This window comes from Vombatus ursinus, unplaced genomic scaffold (genome assembly GCF_900497805.2).
Source record: "Vombatus ursinus unplaced genomic scaffold, bare-nosed wombat genome assembly UNPS02014791.1, whole genome shotgun sequence".
Lineage (NCBI taxonomy): Eukaryota > Metazoa > Chordata > Mammalia > Diprotodontia > Vombatidae > Vombatus > Vombatus ursinus.
Window position 1 is genome coordinate 51,011,786 of NW_020954569.1, and position 19,204 is coordinate 51,030,989.

Below are 19,204 nucleotides of genomic sequence, written 5' to 3' on the forward strand. Positions count from 1 at the left end.
GAGGGAGGGAAGAAGGAAAAAAGGGAGTGAGGGAAGGAAGAAAGTGCCGGGCACTGAGTTAGACACTTTACAAATATTATCCTAGTTTATCTTCACAACAACCCTGCAAGTTAAGTGCTGTTATTACCCCCATTTTATGCTTGAGGAAACAGAGCAAACAAAGACTAAGTATTTACCAAGGGTCACACAGCTAGTGTCTGGGCCAAATTTGAACTCAGGTCTTCTTGACTCCAAACCCAGACTCTACCAACTGTACCACCTGACTGCCTCAAGAAGGAAAACTGCCTAAAGTGTGGGGCTTTAGAAAAGTTGTTTCTAAAACTGTTTGGCACTGCTTAAGCACAGTGTTACCATCCAAGAAGGAATGGGCACTTCAGAATTTTCCCCTTGTGACTTATCCTTGCCCAAACACATCTTCCTGAACTCTACTACTCCCACTGAAAACAACCTTGTCCAGATCTCTGAGATCAAATAGCTGAGTTAGAGAGAAACAAAGAGTGAAAAACTACTGCTGGAGTCTTTCCCAATGGGAAAAAAAAATTAGAATATCAAGATTATAGACATCTTGACCTTATATGGTCTTCTTTTTTTTTTTTTTCTTAGAAAACTCCAAATTGTTTTCCAGAACAATTGAACCAATTTAGTGCCCCACCAGCAGTGAAAGAATATATCTGTCTCCCTACAGATGCTCCAGTATTCTTCATCTGTTATCACATTTGTCAGTCTAGTAGACAAGAGGCAGGGAAAGGGGGAATACGCATATGTATAGAGCCTACTATGTGCTAGGCACTCCACTGAGTGTTTTATGAATGTTATCTCATTTGATCCTCACAATAACCCTGTGAAGTAGGTGCTGTTATTATCCCCATTTTATAGTTGAGGAAACTGAGGCAAACAGGTTAAGTGATTTGCCCAAGGTCATAAAGCTAGTAAGTGTCTGAAGCCAGATTTTAACTCAGGTCTTCCTGACTGTAGGCCCAGCGCTCTCTTCACTGTACCACCTCAGAGTTATTTTCATTTGCAGCTAATTTATTAGTCATTTGGAACACTTTTTTTTTTGTTACGGTTGTTGATAGTATGTATTTCTTATTTAGAAAACTGTATCATTTGATCATTTACCCACTGGAAGACAGCTTTTGATATATATTTGCATCCATTCCCCCAAAATTTTCAATGTCAGGCTTCTTTCACAGATATTTCATATGATTTTTTTTTCCTATTTTTATCCTTATATTCTAAAAGCATTGATTTTCTTATGCAAAAACTTTTTTAAAATTCTTAATAAACTAAATTGTCTATATCTTTTACAAATATTTCTACCCCTTTTTGGGTAGCCTAGCCATAGGTCTGAAATGTACCTCCTTCCATTTGCTTCTATTTTTTTATGATGTGACTTAACCTTTTGGAGCTTCCTGTATATGGTACAAGATGTTAATCTTAACCTATTTTCTGTCAAACTGCTTTCCAATTTTCCCAATAGTTCTGGTAAAAAATGGAGGGTACTTCTCCTAGTAATTTGTATTCTAGGTTGTATTGAGCGCTAGGCTTCAGTGCTTGATTACTTCTGGGTCTTGGTTTTAATATATTCTACCTACCTATATTTTTAAACTAATTTCAAAGAGTTTTATAGATTACTACTTTATAATATAGTTTGATATCTGTTATATAGTTTGAGATGCCATGTTCCTTTTGTTCCTACTTTCCCCACATTTTTTCTTGAGAATCTAGATTCTTTGGTTCTCTAAGTGAATTTAGTAATTGTTTTATCCAATTTTTTTCTGGATCATGGGATCATAGATTTAGAACTGGAAGGAACAAAATGACTAACCCCATAGAAATTTATTTGGCAAAACACTGAATCTATAAATTAATCCAGATAGTATGATCATTTTTATTGTGTTGGCTCAGCCCAGCCAAGAGCAAGACCATATCTCCAATTACTTAAGCCTTCCTTTATTTCTGTAGTTGTATTTATATAAATCCCTAGTGTGTTTTGGTAAGTAAACATATAAACATTTTATCTGTTTCTTAATTATTTTGAATGGAATTTTTTTATCTTGTTTTTTTTTACTGTTTTATGGAAATGTTAATAATTTTTCTGAATTTCTTTTATGCCCTGCTACTTTACTTCAGGTTATTAATCAGTTCAATTAGTTTTTCACTGATTTTCTGGGGTTTTCTAATTAAACCATCGCGTCATCTGCAAATAGGGATAAGTTTGTCTCCTCTTTGCTAATGTTCATGCCTTTATTTTTCTTATTGTTAGAACTAGCATTTACAAAATTATGACAAACGGCACAGTGGATAGAGCACTGACCCTGGATTCAGGAGGACCTGAGTTCAAATCCAGCCTCAGACACATAACACTTACTAGCTGTGTGACCCTGGACAAGTTACTTAACCCCACTGCCTAGCCAAAAAACAAAAAAAACAAAATTGTGACAAAAGATAGTGGGAGAAGGAATTTCTTGCCTTACCTGTAATAATTATTTGAAAATTTCTTGTGTTTTTCCATTGCAAATAATGCTAGCTCTTGGCTTTAGATGTATATTTTTGATCATATTAAAGAAAAGTCTTTCCATGCTTTTTAGAATTTTTTACATAAATGAATGTTCCTGTTTCTGGTGATATAATCATGAGCCACACTCTCATTAATCTTCTTGCTTTTCACCTCTATTTTCTCCCAACCAAATTATTCTTGTACTATCACTTCCCAATATGAAACTCAAACAATTTCCCTTGCATTCCTCAGATAATTCAAACTTTTACTTTTGTATAAGTAAGAAACATATTCCATTCTTCCATTTGGTCATTCATTCAGTAAGCATTTCCATAGTTTCTATGTACAGAGCTGTCAGTGTGTTTGGGGTGAGAGGAGGAGAACAAAATAGAGATAGTAGGAAGTAAAGAAAGTCCATTCTCTTCCATTTTACCAGCTGTGAAATCAAGGACAAAGCACCTTGGTTTCTTCATCTGTAAAATGAGATAGAGGGAGGGTATATAGAGTAAAGAACCTCCAAGATCCATCTCAGCCCTGATATTCTGTGATTGAATAATGAACAAAAGACTTGATCACAGAGGTGATAATGTTGTTGAGGACGTACCATGCCCATAAAATGGTGACAGAGCAAGATACAGTGAAAACATTACATGATACAGGGGAATTAGGTTCTAAAATCAGCCTAATTTCAGAGTCCATAATCAAAATTATCCTTTCACTAGAATCCCTTAAATTGCCCATAAAGTCTATACATTATTGTAACCATCAAAGGAGATCCTGGAGGTCAGAGAGGGGAGGAGAAGGAGAAAAGTGTTGAGGAAGATGGGGGAAAGTGGAGAAGCCTCCTTCAGGCAGCCACACAGGCCTGCCAATTTCCCTTAGCTACATTGCTCCAACATTGTCAGAAACCATTCATCTTAGACATCTACTGAAAATGTGGGGAAGAGACTGGCAGTGTCCACTGAGGAAGAGGTGCTGAATTGAGCCACCACATTCCTTGACTCTAGCCCTGCCATTCCTGTGATTTGTCCCAAATGCTGGAATCACTGGCAGCCTATGAAGGGAAGGGACAAGGTCATTGTAATGTACCGAAGATCCATTCCCTGGTAGCACTGAATGCACTATCTTCTGTATGCAGTATTTCTCTCTCTCCTCACATATAAGGTCATACAATAAATGCTCATACGATAGCTCATACAATAAGTTCATACAATAAATGCAGATATAATGCTACACCTCTGTATAGCAATTGGCCATGAACTAAAGTTACTCTTTCTTCTTGTGTCTTCCCTTATCTCTTCTTAATGCAGTTCAGTCCTGTGTGCAGCCTGCTTCTTTTACTGGCCTCTCCTATTCTCAGAAAAGACCTCTTTCAGTCAGTTCATATTTATTGGGTTCTTACAATACCCAGCCCTGTCCTAGGCACTGATGGGGGTGGGGGAGATAAAAGGTTTGACCTCTACCTTCAAAGAGCTCGTGGTTTCCTTAGTTGGAAAGATAAGATTGGTGCACTTAAACAAAGAATAATATAAGGCAGTGTGAGATCAAATGCTGGATTGTGTGGTTCAAAATTGTGAATGCAGCAGAACTCCACAGGAATGACAAAGAAGAAAGGAGAAAGAAGTATAGACTGAAATAAATTGGGGATAGCATATCCCCTACTTGTGGTTTCCATTGTGTAGGAAGGGGGAGGAAATGGAACAAGCATTTATTAAGTACCTGACCAATGCTGGGCACTGTGCTAAGCACTTTACAAATACTGTCTCATTTGATTCTCACAATAACCCTGGGAGGTAGGTACTATTATTATCCCTACTGTACAGATGAGGAAACTGAGGCAGATAGCAGTTAAGGGACTTGTGTAAGGTCACAATAAGCTAGTAACTATCTTAATCCATATTTGAACTCAGGTTTTCCTGACTTCAAGCCCAGCCCTCTATCCCCTCTATACTACCTTATGTACTACCTCTAGAAGCTTCCTATAAAATATAACCAGACAGGGGCCATGCCAGTCCCCCCCCCATACACACACACACACACACACACACACACACACACACACACAGTTTAATATTGAGTGAACAATGCAGGGTGTGAGTTCTGTGGTTGTAAGGTACCAGGCATTCCTTCAGTAGCTAAGGCTGTTTTGGAGTGAACCCTCACTTCACCAGGTGACTAGCACCACTATAAGCAAATCTCCCCTTGGCCAGGTCATGAAATGATCATCTCCTAACCTGTTTGTGTCAGAGTAATGATGTCAGAGTCATAAAATATAAATCTAATGCACTCATTAACATAGTAGGCGTAAATGTTGAACTCTTCTAACCTGGTTTTTTACAAACAACCTATCTACTATAAACATTAAAAGTCTCTTCTGAAATGTAGAAATAGGTGGACCCACTCCAGCACCTGGTACTGCCCCTGCTGTCTGTAAGCTGTTCCTATCAGTACAACTGCCCCTGCCGAGGAGAAGGTAAAAGAGAAAGCAAATAAAGAAGAATCAAAAAGTCAGATAATGGCATGAACTCTGTTCTTTTTGATTAAATATCTTTTGTAGCATGTTAAATAAAAAGCTAAATTCAAACAAACAAAGACAAAAACACAATGCAGGATGTGAGATGAATCTTGCAGAAGAGCTGGGTCCTGTTCTGATCTTTTAGGGCTGAACGACGACACGTGGGCTCCTCCCTGGTCAGGAAATGCTTCAAATTTCAGCTGCCTTACTTCAGCTCAGAGTGCCACCCCAGTAGGGAAATTTGGGAGCAAGGACAACAGTTATCCTCTGTGCTTTTTGAAGACCAGCATATGCTGAAGGCAAATAGAATCATGGAGTGTAGCACTAACAAGGTGGACTCCCATGGGCACAAATAGGCCTAGCAACCAAATTCAGATTGGTTCCCTTGAGCTTACAGTGTTGACATTGTGGGGAGAGGGGTCACATGAGCTGTGTTCTTTTTTAGCATTCTGACTGAGATAAACCGTTTAAAGGCAGCTTGATACCAATGGACTAGGAATGTGTGGTGCCTGTGGCTAACACACACTCTGGGTGCTTCAGGAAACAGTATCTGAACAACTTGTGGCCCCCCTTTAAATCATCTGACTACAAGGAAAGCACCTGCGCTAGGGTCAGGCCATACCAGACCCCCTTGATTATTGTTGTTGTTGTTGTTCATTCATTTCTGCCCTGTCCAGCTCTTTATGGTCTCACTGGGGTTTCTTGGCATAGATACTGGAGTGGTTTGCCATTCCCTTCTCCAAGATCACCTTGCTTGCCTCCAGCCAAACCCTGTCTGATGTCACCTCAGCAATCTAAGGCTCACTGGCTGCTCAGGGAGCCCAATCTGATAAAGGCACTTCTCTTAGCTGGTATTTAGTGCTTAATCCTAAGTGAAATTTTTTTCTTTATTGCATATATAACACTGGTGTCAAATAGGCTGATTTCCAGCACCTAGGTTTTTAAATAATCTTCGCTATTTTGCTGCTCTTTAATCTGTCAAATCATTTGGCCTTCCTGATAGCAGAAATACTGTAAAACTTAGATAAACTTACTAGAGAAATTAGCTGTGAGGTGCTACTGAATTCCAAGGACCTGCATCCTACAAACATCATTGCTCTTCCCCCACTATGTAATCTGTGATTGAATATGGCTTTTGGAGAAATGGAATTTTTATGATACCAGCACAGCCGTGAAGATAAGCATTTGTACTTTGGGGTAGATTAATTTGTTGGAGAGAAATGTAGGTGTGGTTAATAAAACCAGGTAGGTTAGCTAGTTTGTGAATTACTGTGCACATGGCTATGTATATGTATAATATTTTTAGGGGGGAGTCAGGGTTAAAAAAAAATACAAAACATTGTTTAACCATGTAAAGATATAAAAACTATTCTAAATGAGCTGCACAGCCATAAGTCTAGCTTCTTGAGTAGCTGAGTTCAGCTAATGACAAAGAGGAATAATCATGTCCATTTCTCCAGACCGTCCTTTATAAAATTTTTCTGGTAGGGATGCATCAGATTAGCTAGGATATATTTACCAACTCCCTTGTAACATAACTGCTTTGTAGCTATCAATATTATTTATCTAGATGCTAATCACCTAATTTACTCTGCTTTTTTTTTAACAAAACATTAAATTTTATATTAGATCCTATTTGCTTTTTTATTTTAAAGACTTCTTAATTATCCTCTTTGCATTGTTGGGAAATGAGAGATTGTATGGGGGGAAAAGAGTACTCTGGCCAAATTTAAGCTACCTCCTTTTTAAAAAGAAAAAAAACATAAGACGGCTTTTCTGTCCATTCATTGGGAATACAGATGGTATCTCTTCCCCCAGCCCTTTACAAGCATGAAATTGTCTAGAGGATGGAAAGTTTAGAATTTGTACTTGATAAAAACCAAAGGAGTCCCATGTGAAGAAGAGAATTAGTGCCAGCAATATCACTATACTATCTCTAAAGTTCAAATGAAGCTGCTCTCCTGAGCCTGATCCAGATTTGCACTCTGTATAGGCAAATTTTCCTGTAAACAATTCCAGAGTCTTTGGTTTGCTCCTTAAATAAAATTTTTTTTGGTTGCGCACAGGGTGGGTTTTTCTTCTGAATGACAGAGATAATTGTGTTGGAAATAAAGTGGTCTCCTTGATACTGTGAGAATAAAACATGTAAAAGAATTTCTAATAAAAAGATCTGCCCCACCATAGGATTAGAATTACAATGAGCTCAGTTTTCATCCCTTAGAAAACTCCATGGCATTCCAGTGCTTGGGGTGGTATTCATATCCTGCCTGGAACTTTGGAGAGAAGTTATATATCCGATGGGCTACACAAATTTTAATCATCATAAATGGAAATGTGTGAGAAACTCACTTTGCCAATGGCAAGGCCTGTCTAATGAGAGGCAGCATGGTCGAGGGGAAAAAAGACTGGACTTAGATTCAGAAACCTTGGTTTCTAGTCCTAACTCTGCCATTTACTAGCTGGCATGGCATAACACGAAGAACATTGGATTTCAATCACTCAATCAAAAAGTATTTATAAAGCACATATTATGTTTCAGGCACTTTTCTAATGTACTGGGGAATTAAGTATAAAGAATGAAACAATTCTCACAAGGGCCCTACTTTCTAATGGAGACAAGTACATATTTTAAAAATAGAATAAACACAAAGTGTATGTACACGTATATACATATATATGCATATTACAAAGAGGTTAAATACAGGGTAGTTGGGAGGAAGGGCACTATCCAGTGGGCATATCAGGAAAGGTTTTCTGAAGAAGATGGTGTCTGAGCTCCAACTTGAATAAAAAGAGAACCTCTGAGAGTTGGAGGTAAGGAATAAGTATATGCCAGGCACGGGCCAGTAAAAAGGCCCCAGAACTGAATGTAGGGTGTCATAAGTGGAGAAATAAAAGGTCAATATGGCTGAACTGCAGAGTGACCATAACATCCAATGAGGCTGGCAAGTAAGTTAGGGCCAGATTGTGTAGGGTTTAAAAGCTAAACAGAAGCATTTCTATTTCATTCTAATGGCAATAAAAAGTCCCTAGAGTTGATTGAATAGGGCAGACCCATGATCAGCTATGCGCTTAAAGAAAATTACTTGATCCATAATGTGTAAAATGGACAAGAGACAAGAGACTTGAGGTCCCCAATTAGGCTGTTGCAGTAATCTAGCTAAGAGGTTACGGAGACCTGAACTGAAGATGTATTTGTATGAGTGGAGAGAAGGGGTTAAGTGTGAGAGATGTTGTGAAAATAAAAATGATAAGATTTGGCAACTGATTAAATGTGGCAGGTGACAGGGAGAAATTAAGCGTAATCCCAGGGTTATGAACCTGGAAGACTGAAAGGATGGTGGTGCCATAAGTAGAGAAGTTTAGAAGAAAGGAGGGTTAATGGGGGAAAGATAATGAGTACAAGTTTTAAATGTCTCTGGGATATCTAGTTTGAAATGTCCAATAGTCACTGTGTGATGTGAGACTGAAGCTTGAGGGAGGGACTGGGGCTCCATGTGTTGCTCTGTAAGTTTTCTGCATAGATATGATAGTTAAACCTATAAAGCTAATAAGGTCACTGAGAGATTATAGAGGGAGAAAAGAAGACCCAGGGCAGAACCTTGGGGAACACTCACAGTTAGGAAGATTGGTGGGAATAAAAACCCAGCAAGGAGACTGAGAAAGAATGATCAGACTGGTAGAGGGGAACCAGGAGTGAGTAATGTCACAAAAACTGAAAGAGTATTCAGAAGGAGACAGTGGTCAACAGTGTCAAATGCAGCAGATAGATCAAGAAGGATTAGGAATGAGAAAAGAACACCAGATTTGGCAAATGAGACATCATTAGTAATTTTGAAGAGAGCAGTTTCAGTTGAATGGTGAGGTCAAAAGCCATATTATAAAGGCCTGAGGAATGAGTGAGAAGAAAGTGGAGATAGTCAGTGTGGACAGCTTTTATTTCTTTTTTAAAATATATTTTTATTTATTTAATTAAATATTTCCCAATTATATGTAAAAAATTTTTAAACTTCGTTTTTTTAAACTTTTGAGTTCCAAATTCTCCTCCCACTCCTCCCCCGCCCCTTGAGGAGGCAAGCAATATTTATATCAGTTATACATGTAAAGTCATGCAAAACACATTTTTACATTAGCCATGTTGCTAAAGAAAATATACACACACAAACAAGAAAAATAAGGTTTTCTTTTTTAAAAAAGTATACTATTGTGTGCATTCAGAGTTTACCAGTTCTTTCTTTCTGGAAGTGGATAACATTTTTCATTATGGGTCCTTTGGAATTAGGCAGCTTTTTCAACAAGTTTTGCTGAGAAAGGGCCCTCATATTTGAGGGTAATAGGATAGAAACCAGTTAATTGGAAGAAGTTGAAGACTCAAAAGAAAATGGGGGTTACTGAGGATGTAGTCTGCTGGATGGGAAAGGATGAAAGAAGGTCAGGTTCATATGTAAAGGCATAGCCTTGGCATGAAGTCCTTGTCAAAGACTGAGGAAAAAAAGGAGAGAGTGGGAGGTAACGGCACTGGAGATGAAGATAATGGGAAAAGAGGGAGCCTGTGACAAATAGCCTTGGTTTTTTTCAGTAAAGTAAGAGACAAGGTCCTCAGCTAAGGAAGTGGGGGGGGCGGTGGGGGAGGTGGAAGAATCTTGAAGAGGAAGAAAGGGCTTGGAATAGTTTCTGTGAGGAGTGAGGGAATCAATTAGGAATGAATAAAAAGAATGCCTTGCTTCAGTGAGGGCCTGGATGAGGTTGGAAAACACGAATTTGAAGTATTCCCAGTCAGCAGGGTTGTGAAACTTTTTTCTAGTTTCATTCAGCAACTCATGAATAGAAGCAAAGGAAGCAAACAAAGTGGGTAATCAAGGGCTGAGACTTGGCAAGAGAAGAGCGACGACGATGGGACATAGGAGCAAGGAATTCGAGAGCAGAGAATAGGGTGGGGTTGAAATTATTCACTATTGAATTAAGGATATCTGGTTTGAGTATGTCCAGTGGCAATATGTGATGTGAGTCTGAAGCTTGGGGGAGGGGGAGGAATGGAAGGAGGGGAGAATGACACTAGAGCAAAAGTGATGACCTGAGAAAGTACAGAAAGGTGGAAGAAATGAAAGTTTGGATGGGGGCAAAGTTCAGGAGTAAGAGGGGTAAAGCACAGGGAGAGGGAGGAGGAGGAGAATGAGGGCAGATGGGGAATGTCAAAGTTTCTCGTTACAGAAGTGGAAATGCTTCTGGGTGATGGCATGTTCTAGTGTGTTACGATCCTTATGTGTGGTAAAATGGAATAAAGGAGTAGTGCTTGAGGAGGTTGAAGAAGTGTCAACATGCCTGTTATTCTCACATAGGGACAGGAGTTGGGAAGAAGAGGAATATTGTGAGCTGGGCACTAAACTCCTTGGGAAAGAGGAGGGTCATGACTTGAGGGTCACCTCAGTGTAGTATACTACAGCTACCATAATTCTGATTACATGATGTTCAGTTGAAGGGCATAAGAATGAGAGGATATGAGGAGGGGACAAGAGACACTATACCCTTAAAAGGTTGTTGCAAAGAAAACGCTTTTGTAATCTTAAAGCACTGTATAATAAGATCTTAAAGTTATAGTTGAAAGGGACCTGAAAAATAGACCATCTACTCTAACTCTCTCACTTTACACATTAGGAAACAGAGACCCGGAGAAATAAAGTGACTTGCTCAAAGTCACACATGTAGTAAGGAGATTTGAGTTATTGTTATGAATGTTGTTCCCTAACCCAGAGTCAGTAGCCTTTTAAGAGAGAAAGGCCATCTTATGATCTTAAAATTTTCTGTTGAGACACATGATGTCTGAAACTTTACATTCACTTTATGTTTATTGATTTATACATTTTCATTATTTTGTGCAAGTTAGTATACAGCAAGAGGAAGACCAAGTTCTTATTGTTCCCTCAGAAGACTCTTATAATACATATGTATAGCCTAGGAGGGTTAGAGGGAACATCCTGAATACCTCCCATAGCATTCTGTCATTTGCACATTAGAAGTACAGATTTGCCTTGGAAGGTAGGAAAAACCTTGGAAGGAAGTATAGGGCAGATAGGGGAGTAGGGATGGAAGGATACAGGATGTATAGTAGTAGTAGGTGAGGCAAAATTCGCTAAATAGGAACAATGGCTAAGGAAAGAAAGCCCCAATGGGGGCTCTGTGCTCTAGGAAGAGTGTGTAGGGAACAGGAGAATCTGCACCTATTCCTAATACATAATGTGTATTAATGAGAAGAATCAACACGAATAAAGATTCTTTGGTTTATTTTGAATGAGGGTCCTAGATATGTGTTTAAAAAGCTCCATGAACCACTAGTTATTAGCCCCTATCCTAACCCAACATTGATGTGTGGGTACAAAGCAATCCTCCAAGCTCCCTATAGCCACTATTTCCAGGTTCCTTATGTATTTATCTGACCTTTGCTGTTCCCCTTGTCAAAGTGGGCTCAGATGCAATTGTATCCAACCTCTCCACCTAGTCTCTTCCCACCCCCTCAAAGACAGATGGGTTGGTTTGAGGACAGCTATAGGATATATACCGGGGCTCTGTATGATTCTATTCTATATTTGCTGAGAGAAGGTAGCAGTGGCCAACAATAAACTTGGGGCTCTTTTCTCTTCTTATTTTAACTTCTCCTGGTTATTCCTCTCTGTCTCCTCCTATACCCCTAACTCTTTTCCACACATAATCTTTCAAAGACCCATATCCCTATGGCCTTCTGAATGACTAGTATCATTCATTTTCAGTAATTCTCTTAAGAAATATTTGCCGGGCCCCTTTCTCAAGCAACAGGAATAACAAAGAAGTTCAAATCCCTGACCTCTGGACATTTAGAGTCTAGTTCTGGAGATAAGACTTGGTACACAAATAATTATGATAAAAGGCAGCATATACTAAGGGCTCTAAGTATAGCTCATAGTATTATTGGAGTTCTGTGGGTTAAGGGAAAGCTTCATAGAGGAGGCAGCCACATCTGAGTTGTATCTTGAAGGATGGGTCAGGTAAGATTTTCACCAGCATAAATTTAGGTAAAGGACATTCCATGAGAATGAGAAATAGAGGATAACATGAACCAAGATATGAAAGTGAAAAAGGACAAAGTATGTTAAAGAAATGACCAAAAGTTCAGTTTCACTAGAGCAGAGGATCAATAAGTATAGGGGAATATTTGGAAAGAAAACTGAAGAAAATGGGTTGTAATCAAATTGTGAAAGATCTTGACTACTAGGCTGAATTGTACATAGGAAATAAACAGCATCTAGGGACTGGTTGATTACCTAATTGATTTTCCAAGATTATCACTTCTTCCTACTGCTTCTTTTTCATTGATTTCATTCATTCAACATTTATTTCTTGATAACCATCAATATACAAGGTACAGAATAAGCACTTTTTGTTCACTAACAAAGATTTGGTGGAGGAAGAAGCTACAACTATTAGCCAAAATGAGGCTTTTTTGGAGTCTAAAAGCCCTATTATGACTTATAGTAAGAGGAGATTGTTGTATGATTCACAACCATTCTACTCTGGGGGCGAATATAACCTGTCCTTAAATTAGAGGCTAGGAGGGTTGTGTAACTGACCGAGACATGACCTCCAAGCTGTATGGTCTTTTGACTTCAGTCAAGCTCTCCCTTGATGAGATTGCTGGACAGAAAAATGGTCTCTCACCTTTAGTTTCTTTCTGTCTTCAGATTAAGTTGCTCAGTGTCTGAAATCTCTGAGGCAAAAAGGGGATATTCTGATATTCAGAAGGAAAGAACTCAGAAAGGCTTTTAAAGCCTTTTTTGTTTCTTCACTTTCACACAGTTGCTCCTCTGCCCATCTCCTCAATATGTGAGCCAGATCTTGCACAAAGCAGCCGTCTTTCTCTGGAAGGAGAGTTTGCCTACTCTAATGATTTGGGCATTTGTATGTGTTTTTTTCCTCACAGGTACAATACCACCCTGTTGGACTTGGTCCATTCCTTGAGTTCCAGCTCTGCTCCTAGACCACGGCCGCCTCTCTTAAGGGAAGCTTTTGCCTGGAATCAGAGACCGGTCCAGGTCTGCCCCCGAAAGCTAACCCAGGCCTCAAGGGCGTGTGGGCCATATGAAGAGCTGGAAGAGAGTCGGATCCTAGAAGAAATCTTCTTCATTTGATGCTGAAGCATGAGCTGCAGGATTTCCACAAGAATTAGGATTTTATGTCCCTGCCTCTGCAATGGATTTATTTCTCCACAAAATCATTTTAAATTATTTGATTGAAAAGTAACTGTGTCACTCCTTTCATAGGGATCTATTTCACTAGCACCCTGTTAAATTTGGAACTGAGAGATCATGCTAGTAATCTAAGGTTTGGTCAGTCTAATCAAAATGTGTTATATTTTTTTAAAAAATAGTTTTTCATGTGCTGAGCAATGATTAGAAAATTAACATAAGACATTATTTCTTCATCTCAGAATCCATTGTCTGTCCAGCATCATTTCCAGAGTGTATTTCTTTCTCTGTCTTCTGTACACAAGGAGAAAGTTGGTTTTTGTTCAGATATCATTCTTTAATTAAAAAGAAGCATTTTTGTAACACAGGCTATTCTAAAAGGACAGGCTCTTTCACACTCTCTGTTTCTTTCACCACCAGCTGGTTTCCACATTTAGTCTTTTAATTCTGAAGCTGAGTTTTTTAAGCCTCAGTAAAGAAGGGTTCTTTTTCTTATTCCCAGCAACACTAATGGACAGGCCCTAAGGAAGCTCAGCAGGGAATAGCCTGTAAATGTCTGCTATCTGGCAAGAGGGGCCCATAGGAATAAATGAGGAAAGAATACAAGTCAGTCCTCTGAACTACACCATAATATATGAATGAATACTATAGAAACCTGGAAGCATTGAATGGTTGCCTCTGAATTCAGGGGGAAAATCCAAAGAGGAAATAAACCTGAAGCAATTTTCCTACCAGTTTACACTATTTGGTGGTCACCACCATTTCCCATAGGCAATAAGACTAATCTCTATATATTTTTTAAACTGAAAATCTCTAGGGTACAGAATCCCCACCAGCATTTAATTATGTACATATAATCTGTTTGAGCTCAACCAGATGTTCTGTTATATGTTTCATGCATTTGTGTAAGGGAAGATGATGTATGAGTAGAAAAATGGCAGCAGAGTTCTAAAGGCTGAATGGCTCCATCTATCCCTGTTGTAAGGTTAACATTTCTATGATCTCCAAAACTGTGGATGTCAGTGATGGGGAAGTACAAATATTGCATTGTAGGGACTTGAATCCCTACCAGGTATCCTAGGGACCTATTTACCAGGCTTACCTCTGTACCAGACAGAGACCTCTTGTACTTCTAACTCTGCCTTTCATTTGCCCCAAAGTTCAGCTGAGATCAAGCCTCTGTAGATCAGCTTTGGCAGCTAAAATTAAGCTTGCCAGCTATGCAGAGGTCTCACTGTGACAATAGTTCCAGATTTATAAAACTGCTTGTTGTAAGGACCTCCCTGGAATCTTGGATTAAATTTGCCCTGTTCTGCTGTACTGTGGATCTGAAGTTTTTGGAACTAGGAAGGTGTAAGTAATTTGATTATTAGTTTGAGCCCAAAGCTATTCCGTATGGATTATCCCTTTTGGTTGGACCCCCAGGCTTTGTCTCATTGCTCTATGCTTTGAAGAAATGAGAAGAGAAAATTTTATTTCTTCCATATTTTTTCATATGCACTAAATTTGTAGTTATCTCCAGAATTTCCTCTTCTCTCTCCCTGCCACCAGAACTTTATCCTCAGATACAGCTGTTCATTTGAAAGGTTGAAAACTTGCTTTCGATTGCAGAATAAAAGGTCACTTCTGTGAAGGAAACCAAGCCAGTCCTATTCTTCTTTAGGTATAGATAATGGGGGAGGGAGGAAGGATGCAAAGAGGGAAAGGGGAAATCTAGGGAAGTTTTGAATTTCCACCAGGTCTTGGAGATTTGGACCATTTTTTCAATGTGAAAGGAACTGAAATATGAGTAACAAGCCAAAGCCATTCTCTTCAGTAAAACCAGTAGACCTCCTTGGCATCCTTAGCCACCTCACCCTCAGTAGCCTGTGTGGCTCACTGGCCGTGGATAAACTCCATTCTCCTGGATTAGCTGTGCTTAACAGGGATACCAAGTCTACCCCCAAAAAACTCAGCTTGACAGAGGCTTTCACAAAGGTGACCAAACTGATAGACCCTCTTCCTCCTTAATTCAGTGGTCTTTTTACACTCTTCAGTAAGCCCCAGATTCTGGAAATCTGGCAATCTTTGGAAGAACGACATTTCAAGGTCTCAACCAAACACTTACCTTGTTTCACTCAGTTACTACAGCTTTAATTCCTTCTTTTATTAGCTAGCGAATGGACCATTTGGAAGTGCAAAGTTTGTTTTCCAGCAGTGCCTTTACACCTATATCTCCTTTTCCATAAGCCAGCCCCCCTTGGTTGTTCCTTATTATTTTCTGAGTGTTGATCTTGAATTCCTTCTGGGGGAGGGCATATGTATATATGTATATATATAGATATAGATATGAATAATCCAACTTGTTCATTACCATCTGAGTGTTGTGTTTTGGCATTTTAATCTGTATTTTAGTCTGATAAAAATGTAAATATGTATGTGTGTGTGCATGTGCATGCACACACACACACACACACACATATTGATATATCGAGGTAAAGGAATTGTTGGAACTTTGAGACCTAAGCCTGCATGTAGAGTGTCCCAGTTGTTAAGTGACCATTTCTGGACTTTTAAATTATAAAGTAGAAAAGAGTCCATCTCACTCCCTACCTCCATCCCTTGCACGTACACCCATGTCATCCTATCCCTGCCAGTTGGAAAGATTTGACAGAATCCTAATGAGGATTTGGTGCTATGCAGAAGCATTCCTCAACCAAGCTTCAAGTCATATCTCAGAGGAGCATTTGGGCACAGAGAAAGCCCAAGTCAGGGGCGTGTATGCAGTTATAACTCTGCTTTCCTTTCTACCCCATAGGGCCAGGAAGAAAAAGTAATCAATGTTTATAAAGTAGAAAAGAACCAAATAAATCTTTAAGGAATTATTTTCAAAGTAATTTAAACACTTGGTGTTAAAAGTCAAAAATCAACAATTAAAAACAGTCTTCCACCATTGATCTTTCCAGAAGAACTTTTTGCATCCACATAGTACCTACCCATGGTTGGCTTGTCCAGAGTACCCTTAGCTATCATGGAATAAGGGGGAGCACTTGTACCCCTTCCTCAAAGATTGTTCTTAACACTCACCTCCTCCTCCAGTTCTATGGCAACTACTGGGAAATCTGTTGGATGGCAGGGGGATTCATGGGGCCTCTGGTTATGTCTAGTCTGTGGTAACCAGAGAGGTCTCCCATCACCCCTTTCAGCTTTGTGCACGGTATTTTTTAATGTGGGTCAGTGGTTATTATATACATATGAAGTTTTAAAGTTAATAAATTTTATGGCTTGTTTTCCTTCATATTATTCTAGTATTGGCTTATCCATATATCGTTTTCATCTGCAAGACAGGCCTGCTTTGAAAGCAAAAGCAAACACAGAACTCTGCTGGACATTGATACAGCTTTCCTAAAGCTTATCTTCCTAGCCTGAGCACCACTTTAGTCTCCGTGTAGACACTAGGCTCCTTCCAGGTGGATTAGAAGCAGGGGTGAAATAATGAGATATTCTAGTCCATTGTTTCAACTTAAAGAAGCTTCACAGAAGAATTAAATTATTCAATCCATGCTAAAAGCAGTAAGTCTCTTTATTTTATATGATTGAAAAGAGATTCCTAAAGGAGCACAGAGAGGAAAGGTGGGGCAGTTAGGTGAAAATGTTGGGGAAGAATCCACTCTCCCCCCCAAAGTGGGGCAGTATCCAACACTTTCAAAAACAGGATAGGGGGTGGAAGTAGAAAGGGGTATAATCACAGATATCACCAGAATATCACAGGCACATTGTTTTCAGGCCAGGGCAAAATGATGAAATCTAGAAGCTGCGCCCAGACAATGGGCATCATTTGTCATCTCTTGGTGGGAACTTGTGGGTCTGTGACTCCATGCGTTATGAGACACTGAAGAGAGCCAAGAGGTTCATACTGATCAGTGGAGAGATTTCACTCAAAGAAATCTTATTGGTTTCCGATTTCTGATATCACAGGTAAGTAGATGTTAATCAGCTAGGAAGCCAAATTCCAGATATAAATGATTCAAGATATGGGGATTCCAGAAAAAGGACAAGGCATGAGAGAGAAGAGATGCCAAAAAGGAACCTTTAGTTGAAAGACAAACTAATCGTTTGATGAAGAAAGAACAAAGTTCCACTGGGTATAGAAAATGGCTCTGAGGATTTGCAGGTCATACAGGCAACATGGCAGATGACATTTTCCCCAATCCCAATGACATTTCAAACATTTCCAGAACAAATTATGCACCAAAGTTGAAGCAACTTTAGCTGTCTTCATGGTCTAGGACAGCCAGAATCCAAAAGAAGGTATAAATAAACTTCAAAAACACAGAAACTGATGCTCACTGACCATTAATTCACTCAGTGCCCTTCCCATACTTGTCATGCTGCCAACAGCAGGGCCGTTGTTAATAGACCCAACAGCACAACACAGGCTTACATCAAAACCCATCCCTACAACCCAGTCCCTCCTCTCTCTTTCCAGTGTCATGGAGACCCCAGCTTCAGACTGCAGTAGTTTGCTCAGGCCTCAACTGCCAGCTTCACAGCCCTTCAGGAACAAAAGCCTGCCAGGGTCAATAACCTGCAAGCACCAATAATACAAAATTCTGAACAGCTAATGCCAGATAAAACAGGCTCTGAACTACCAGGTAAGAGAACTGAGGAACTGAGGGAGTGGGACAGGTCACCAGGGGGCATATAAGGGGCTTCCAAGCCTGAGGGGAAGAGTACAGCATCTAACTGGGGCCAGTTCTGACCATTCAAGTCAATTGTGCAAGAGATGAAGGATATGAACTATGAATTGCCCAGTGTAGGAGGAGGCTGAAACACTTTGGGATCCAGGCCTCAAGGAAACCACAGTCAGAGAGGAGAGGGAGTCAGGAAGCAAATGATAAGGGAAATAAAGGGAGGAAAAGCTGAAAGTTCCGAAGATTTCAGAAGGAGAAAATGTAAAGACCTTAAACACAGATAAATCAATAGGAAAAACAGGAACAACAGAAGGAAATAAGGCCTCCAGATCTGGTAAACAAGCTCAGACATCTATGAATAAATGCTTTAAAATAAAAATGATCACCCAGCGAAAATGAGCATGATCTTTCAGGGGAGGAGATGGATATTCAATGAAATAGGGGACTTCCAAACCTTCCTGATGAAAAGACCAGAGCTCAAAAGAAAATTTGATCTTCAAGTACAAGACTCGAGAGACATAAAAAAGTAAATGGGACAGAAAGAAACATGTTATTAACAAGGGCAAACTGTTTACATCCCTGCAAGGGAAGATGACACTTGTAACCCTTGAGAACTGTATTGTTATTACAACATGTTAAAGGGGTATACATAAAGGGTGTGGGTATAAGTTGACTTTGATGTAATGATAAAAAAAATCTAACCAAGTGGGTTAAATGGATCCAAGTAAGTCGATTAATCTGATCTAAGAAAATGTACTGAGAGAAAGGGAAAGAAGGAGGCAGACAAGGGTAAATTACATTATAGGAAAAGGCACAAAAACCTATTCCAGCAAAAGGAAAGAAGGGAGGGAGATGAGCATTGTTTGAACCTTACTCTCATTACATTTGACTCAAGAAGAGAATAACATAATCAGTTAGGTATAGAAAATCTAATTTACCCTATAGGCAGTAGGAGGGAAAAGGGAAAGAAAAGGGAGGGGAGAAGTAGTAAAGGTAAAAAGCAAGAAAAGGGAAGGGGCTAATAGAAGGGAGGCAGGACTGAGGGAAAGACACAAACAGTAATCATAACTGTGAATGTGAATGAGATGAACTCTCCCATAAAATGGAAGTGGATAGCAGAATGGATTAAAAACTATAATCCTACAATATGTTGTTTACAGGAAACACATTTGAAACAGAGGACCCACACAGGGTAAAGGTAAAAGGCTGGAGCAGAATATATTAAGCTTCAGCTAAAGTAAAAAAAAAAAAAAACAGGGGTAGCAATCCTGATCTCAGACAAAGCAAAAGCAAAAATAGA

General features: G+C 39.4%; 1 protein-coding gene across 4 annotated transcripts in view; it reads left to right on the plus strand.

The window, feature by feature from the left end:
* The window catches only part of KIAA1328 (KIAA1328 ortholog), a 468,197-nt gene extending 451,436 nt beyond the window's left edge, over nucleotides 1-16,761 (plus strand). For 3 of the 4 annotated variants that reach the window (XM_027868902.1, XM_027868904.1, XM_027868903.1), the window contains one exon: nucleotides 12,967-16,761. In XM_027868902.1, the coding sequence (XP_027724703.1) occupies nucleotides 12,967-13,174 (208 nt within the window). In that variant the 3' untranslated portion in view covers nucleotides 13,175-16,761. The remainder of the gene's footprint in view (nucleotides 1-12,966) is intronic. The other variant, XM_027868905.1, reaches the window with a different exon arrangement.
* The last annotated feature ends 2,443 nt before the right edge of the window (nucleotides 16,762-19,204 follow it).